The following is a 6,941-nucleotide window of genomic DNA, read 5'->3' as shown; positions in this document are numbered from 1 at the left end:
CTTTTATAAAAGCGTTTCCCATCTTGGGCTGATGGGCTGCGAAAGGTTCAGGGTTCAGGCGGGTTGAAGAATGCGGGTGATTAAAAACATTCCTCCCCAATAAAAGGGAAAAGGTCTTCTCCAGAGCCTCGTGCAGGGAGCGGGAATGAGCTGGAGGGAGCTCGCTCAAATTAAAAACACTTAAATTAGAAACCACACCAAAAGGACGATGTTGAAAGAACGCGGAGATCACAAAGGGAGAACTGGAGGAATAGGAAATCCCGGAGCTGGGGGACCTCGTTTAACCCCGCCGGGCCCCGGGGAGCTTTAATCAGGGACCAAACGCTGCTCCACAGAACGATGAGAGAAAAATCCCCAAAGCCACCCGGGCCCAGCTTTTGGGGGGACACTGGGGACCCCCAGAGGTGCCCACGCACCCCTTTGTCCCTTACTCCATCTGCTCGTGTGTCCCCGAGGGGTCTCCTCGCGGGATCCCACAAAATCCAAACATTTGGGGCATTTTGCTCCTTCCTTTCCTCAGCACAAAGCTCTGGAGGTGGGAACTCCGGGGATGGGAATTCCGGGGATGGGAATTTCGGGGATGGGAATTTCGGGGATGGGAATTTCGGGGATGGGAATTCCGGGGATGGGAATTTCGGGGATGGGAATTTCGGGGATGGGAATTTCGGGGATGGGAATTTCGGGGATGGGAATTTCGGGGATGGGAGCTCCGGGGATGGGAATTCCGGGGATGGGAATTTCAGGGATGGGAGCTCCAGGAATGGGAGCTCCGGGGATGGGAGCTCCGGGGATGGGAATTCTGGGGATGGGAGCTCCGGGGATGGGAGCTCCGGGGATGGGAACTCCGGGGATGGGAACTCCAGGGAAAGCAGCTCCAGGGAAAGCAGCTCCAGGGAAAGCAGCTCCAGGGAAAGCAGCTCCAGGGAAAGCCCTGCAGAGCCTCAGCTGTCCCCACATGGAGACAGCACCGGCCACGTCCCGCAGGAGCCGTAAGAGAGCAGCTGATGCTCAGGGAAGATGTAATGTTTGTAATGTTTGTCATGTTTGGAGCAGCTGGGTGCCAAGTTCTGATAACTCTTTCTGGAGCTCTGGGAGTTTCAGGGGCTTTACGGCTCAGGCAGATGTGGGTGTATCCCTCCCCTCCCCACCAGACACCAAATTCCTGCTCCAAAACGAGACCAGGCTGATGCTGCTCCAAGAAAAGCCCCCCGAGAGTTTTTCCACCAGGGTAAACCCAAATATTTCTGCTCTGATTCTTGCAAACTTCCTCCTGCAGAAAGTTTCCAGAAAAATAAAATAAAAATTTTGAGACAGACGATGATTAAAGTTTGGCAAAGTCACCGGAGCAGCACAAAACCCTTCCCACAACCAAAGGCACGAACCAGGGTTCAGCCACACACCCAAACGCCGTGCACCTGTGAGCACAGCAGCTATTGACGCATTCCAAGCACAAAAAATGGGAAGATTCCCTGTTGGAGCCTGGGAACGAGCTCCACATCAGGCCTGGGGAGGCAGAGCAGGGCGAGATGCTTCCCCTGATTGCTCTCCCTGCTTATTTGCAGCTCGTGACCTTTGAGTCAGACATTTCATAGCCCTCCCTGGAATTTTCTCCCCACAAATGTGCACATTTCATTTATAAACTCGTGGCTCTGGGACCCAAAAACCTTCAGGGCCAGAGTCCAGGGACAGGGAGGAAACACCTTTGGGCCTGGATGTGCTGCTGGTTTGAACTCCTGTCCCAGTGAGAATCCCGGTTCCGAGGGGACCACGCTGCTCCCACGGAGGGGATGGGGCAGGATTCCATCTCCAACAGGCTCAGGGAACTCCTCAGGGCTAAATCAGACACTCCTGGAGGTGGCCCAGGTCTGTGTTTCAAGGCAGCTTTTCCACAAGCTCTCAAATCCGTGTTTAAATCGGATTTTTAAATTTTAGATGGAATTTTGCCTCCAGGTGGATCCCAAGGTAACCCCACATCCACTGAGCTGCCCCAAAGCCCCAAACCTTAACAGTGGACACAAACTTCACCTCAGGCACTGCCCAAACCACCAAACAGCTTCCTTCCTGCTCCCAGAGGAGCTCCCTGGATGCTGCTCCTCTCCCAGGGATGAGCTTTGAAACCCCCCAGAGCACCCAGCCCTGAACGTGCCGAGGCAAAACCCCGCAGCAAAAAACCTTCGGCCCTAAATCTGAGCTCTCAGGGACACCCAGGTACTGAAACCACAAGAAATTCTGGGCACGGGCAGGTCGGAGCTGCCTCCCGGGTCCCACAAGATGCGGTTTGAGCGTGGGCAGCAGCAGCAGGGATGAGGAGGGGATCAGAGGATTCATCTCCTGCAGCCGCAGCCGGGCTTTGGGAGCAGGGGACCGGCGAGTGGCTCCATCCCCACCACAGCCCTGGCACGGCTGGAAGGTTCTGGCAATCATTTCCTGCAGCCTCCCACCCCCGTGGGTCACCCGGGCCGAAAAGCGGCGCAGCCCCCGCGGGAGAGGCGGAGGAGGGAGAGGTATCCCCAGGAAACCTCGCAACAACCGCGGCTTCCTGAGGAACACCGGGAAAGCCGCGACCACAGGGCTCTGCTGAAGGGCAGCCAAGCCTCGCGCTGCCCAGAGCGCTGCAGGCAGCCTCAAATCACAGAAACCCGCAAGATTTGGGGAATTTTTTTCCTTTCCCGAAAGAGAAACGTGTCCCGGAGCGCATCCTGAGGCGCAGGATCCCTCCCCTCACCTGCTCGCCCAGCCCGGCAGGGATGTGCCGGCTCCTCCCTGATCTGCGGAGCCCCGAACATCGCCGTGTCCCGGCGGAGAGGGAAATCTGCCCCTCCTCATCCTCCTGCAGGGTTTTTCCCTGCAGCAAACACCCCGCGGGGAGCTGCTGCTCCCCGGCACCGCCCGGCTCATCTCCTTGAGGTGAAAAAAGCTGGAACGGCGCCCGGAGCAGGCAGGGATGGATTGGGACACAAGACAGGCAAATCCCGCGGCTCTGGCAGAGCTGGAACCCCCCCTGTGCCCTTCAGCAGCCTCATCTTCCTCTCCGGGCTCCCTGCAAGGGGCACCAGCCCGGCCCAAAGCTCGGCATCACCCCCGGGCCAGCTCGGATGGCCTTTGGCTCTCCGTTCTCCCGGCAGGACGGTGCCAGCCGAGCCCCGGCGGCTCCGGGAAGCGCTCCCGGGAAGCCGTGGAAGCTCCTCGGGGCTCCGCTGACATCAGCACGGGAGGATGCGGCCGCCGAGCCAAGGGAAGCAGGAGGAGAGAGATCAAACGATTGCAGAACTTCTCTCCTCGGTTACCCAAGCGCAGGAGAACGCTCCCAACCGGTTTTTGGACGGAGAGCTCGGCGGCTCCTCCCGGGGGAATCCACCGGGAGCTGCTCCGGTACCCGGCTGGAGCCCGGAGCCCGGATTTATTCTTTTAATTGCTGCGTGCAAGAGCCCAGCTTGAGTCACAGCCCCCCGGGGAAGGCTCAGCGCTGCCCGAAGCGGCTTCGTGCTTGATCTGGAAGCGCTGAGACAAAAAGAAAAAAGCTGGAATCACTCAATACCCACTCCCGGCAAGTGGCTGCTCAAGACGATCTGCCCGTTAATTCCAGCCTCCCTGCGAGCCGCGGGGAAGGAAATCCCTCTGGCAAACCCTGCTCGAGGTCCAGGGATGGGTTGGAGAGCAGAAGAGAAAATTTAAGGAAGAAACCCCCGAGGCCCAGGAGGAGCAGAAGGAGCTGGGAGAAGCACGGGCAGCCCCAGCTCCACGGGCACAGAGGGAAAGAGGCACAAACTCAATTCCCTGTGCTCAACCACCAGCAGCTCACCCCAAAACTGCCCCGTGCCGACCCTCGGGTGCCTGAGGAGCCACCCAGGAGCTCCCCAGGGCAGACCTGGGGCCCAGGGTGAGAGTTATTTCTGTCACAGAGAGGAAGCCGCAACATTTTCAGTTTCCTGCACAAACACATTTCGGGTGTCCTTCCCCACGGGCCCGGCTGCCTCCCCTCCCTGGGTGCTCGGGAAGGAGCTGGGAGAGCTCAGGGCTGGCACCAGAGAAGCTGGGAAAGGTGCAGGTGTCAAAGCCTCGATGAAACGCGCCTGGATCCGAGGAGCAGCACCTTGGGGACAGCTGGGACAAACCTGGCTCGGGGCTGCACCTTGCAGGCAGCTGTGGGGAGATGCTGGGGAGATCCCCACGCTGCTGGAGCCTGGGAATTCCATCCGGGATGGAGAAGCTACAGGAAAGGCAGCAGGGAGGATCTGTGGTGTGAAGAAATGGCAGGAGCACCCCGAGTCCCGAAGAGCTGGGAGAAGCCGAGGCTCCGGCAGGGACGGAGGGTGCAGCTGGGTGTGTGAGCGCTCCACACGCGTGGAACAACGCTGCCCTGGGGGTTTAACCCAGAAACAGGAGCTGCTGCTGCTGCTGAGCCGCTCAGAAATGGGGGAAAAGGAAAAAGAATCAGCAGAGAAACTCCCGGAGAGCTCAGCGCAGCAGGAATAACCTGGACATGGTGGAATTGGAGCTCACGGTGGGGATTGAGCTCTCAGAACCCCCCAGGATCAGAGCTGGTGTCAGCCCAGCAGAGCCCCTGACACGTCCAGGCCCTCAGAGCTCATTTGGCACCCAAAAATCCGGGCACACACCTGGAGCCAGCCCACAGACCCCACTCTGGATGGGGGAGATGCTCCAGGTGCTCCTCACACAAACCTGTCTGTCCCAGGCCCCCCCTGTGCCTGCAGGGACGCTCCCCACCCTCCTGGGACACTCACCCACGGATGGCATCGTGTCCCTGAGCTCCTCGGGGTCCCCGTGCCCACCGAGGCCGTGGGAAGAGCAGCCCCGCAGCCCCGGGAGCTCTCAGATCCCCGATCCCAGGCGTGGCCACCACCACACCCTTGCAGTTCTCACGGGCAAACCGGAGCCTTGGCAAAGCCCTCGCTGGCAGCCAGCCTCATCAGGCTCATTAAGTGCAATTAAACCAGAGCGGGCATCCCTCCCCCCGGCTCCTCTGGGGGATATTTTGCTTTTAGACAAAATAAACAAGGAGGTTTTGCGTGGGCTCGGGCAGGTGCTGGCAGCGGGCAGCAGCAGGTGGAAACGCCGAGGTCTCTCGGGGGTGAATCAGCATCCAGCCACAATTCCAGCCCTGCTCCTGCTCCCATTCCACCCCCCTCGGCCTGCAGGAGAGCACCAGACCCTCTCCCCTCTGCCAACAGGAATGTGGAATAAACTGGAAGGAAGCTGCCCAACCCCGCCGCTCTCACTGGGATTTTAAAAACGTGGGGAAAAGCTTCCATCCCAAGCTAAAGTGGAATTTTATGGCAGCAGCTCCTCCAGCATCAGCTCAAAGCTGGTTACAGAACCGCTGCTCAAAGCTGGGAGAAGGGAGAGCACAGCAGAACTGCCCAATCCTCTCCTCCTTCCACACCAAACCTCCTCCCATGGGGACCCCAGGCAGGGCCAAGCCCCCCACAAGAGCAGGACACACCTTGGGGAAGGTTTAAAGCACAGGATGTCACCCCAAACCCCAGGAGCTGTCACCAGGCCACAGAGATCATCCAGGATTTTCCCTGACGGCCGCCCAGCCGCTGCTCCATCGCCCTGGCACTGCTGGACACCTCATCCAGGAGCTCCCGGTGATCCTGGAAGGTTGAAAGGACTGGCCCTGACCCTGGGATTTGTCAGAAAGCTCCAGAGAGGGGTAGGGAGGGAATCCTGGGGGTGTGATGGGGACCACACGCTGCTGGAGGGGGATAAAACAGCCCCACTCCATCCCCATCCACTCCAGGATGAAGGAAAAAACCCAAAAAGGATCCTTAAAGCTTTTTCTGTTCCCCCATGGGAAAAGCAGCTGGAGCTGCGCCAGGGCAGACTCGGTGCCAGCGCATGTGAGAGCTGGGCTTGGACTGTCACGGCTGTCCCAGGATGATCCCGGCTCAGCAGGGATCCAGACCACTCAGGGGTGGGCATTTCCCAGTCTGGCTCCCAGCAGGAAGCTGGGAAAACTGGGAAAAGTCAGATTGGGAAAGCTCTGCCACTCACAGCAACCCCCAGAGATGCGTCACTGACGGGAGAGCTGCGGCCGTGCCCCCACTGAGAGCTTTGCTTCAGATATTTGGGGTTTACTGCTGCTAAAGGGATTTAGCCAGAACAAATTAAGATCATTTCCCCGTCTTAATTAATTCTGCTTTCACTTCCTGGCACGTGGGAGCTCGGCCTCCTCCTCCTCCACAGCAGCAGCGAGGAGCCCCAACTCTGCCCAGCCACAGCAGCGGGAGCTGTGCAAAAACACAGGAGGGACTTTGCAGCGTTCTTTTGCCACCATCCCAGCCCTGTCCACACTAAAAACATCGCCAAAATCCAGAAGCCACTTTCGTGGCCGTATTTCTCCATCACACAGCAAGGGGAGACCTTCCCCTTCCCTCCTCGTGGTGCACACGTCCAGGGGAGCTTCGAGGAGCAGCGATTGCGCCTCTTGCACAACAAATCCCCTCCTCCCTCTGCCCTCCCCGAATCCCTTTGAGGCAAAAAGGAAGAAGGCTGGAGACATCCTTCCTGTGCCTCGGACAATGCGATGGAAATAGCCCGGGAGGAGCAGGAGCCGCACGCGGTCCCGGCTTCCGCCCATTGTCCGCCCATTGTCCGGCCTGGGCTGCTTCATTCCCCCAGGGCAGAGCCAGAACCACCTCTTGGCCCCAAAGGAGCGGCCCCAAACCCAAATCCGCTGCCCCATCCCGGGCCCAGGCTCCACCTTCACCCGCGAGCCCACGCCAGGTTCCACCCGAAATCCGCCGGCTGCCGTGGGCACGCCGCGGTCACCGCTCGGCCTTGGCAAACAGGGACTTCACAAACACCACGAGATCCACCACGAGATCCAGCACAAAATCCAGCACGAAATCCAGCACAAAATCCAGCACAAAATCCACCACAAAATCCAGCACAAAATCCAGCACAAAATCCAGCAC

At 59.1% G+C, this 6,941-nt stretch overlaps 1 protein-coding gene across 1 annotated transcript in view; it reads right to left on the bottom strand.

Annotated features, from left to right (window-relative positions):
* The window catches only part of LOC107198894 (histone deacetylase 7-like), a 26,831-nt gene extending 19,897 nt beyond the window's left edge, over window positions 1-6,934 (bottom strand). Inside the window, exon 1 of the mRNA XM_033511581.1 lies at window positions 4,746-6,934. Within this exon, the coding sequence (XP_033367472.1) occupies window positions 4,746-4,758 (13 nt within the window). The 5' untranslated portion in view covers window positions 4,759-6,934. The remainder of the gene's footprint in view (window positions 1-4,745) is intronic.
* Window positions 6,935-6,941: the final 7 nt, after the last annotated feature.

The sequence above is a fragment of the Parus major genome, unplaced genomic scaffold (assembly GCF_001522545.3).
Source record: "Parus major isolate Abel unplaced genomic scaffold, Parus_major1.1 Scaffold360, whole genome shotgun sequence".
Classification (NCBI taxonomy): domain Eukaryota; kingdom Metazoa; phylum Chordata; class Aves; order Passeriformes; family Paridae; genus Parus; species Parus major.
This window is presented reverse-complemented; position numbering and strand designations above follow the sequence as displayed.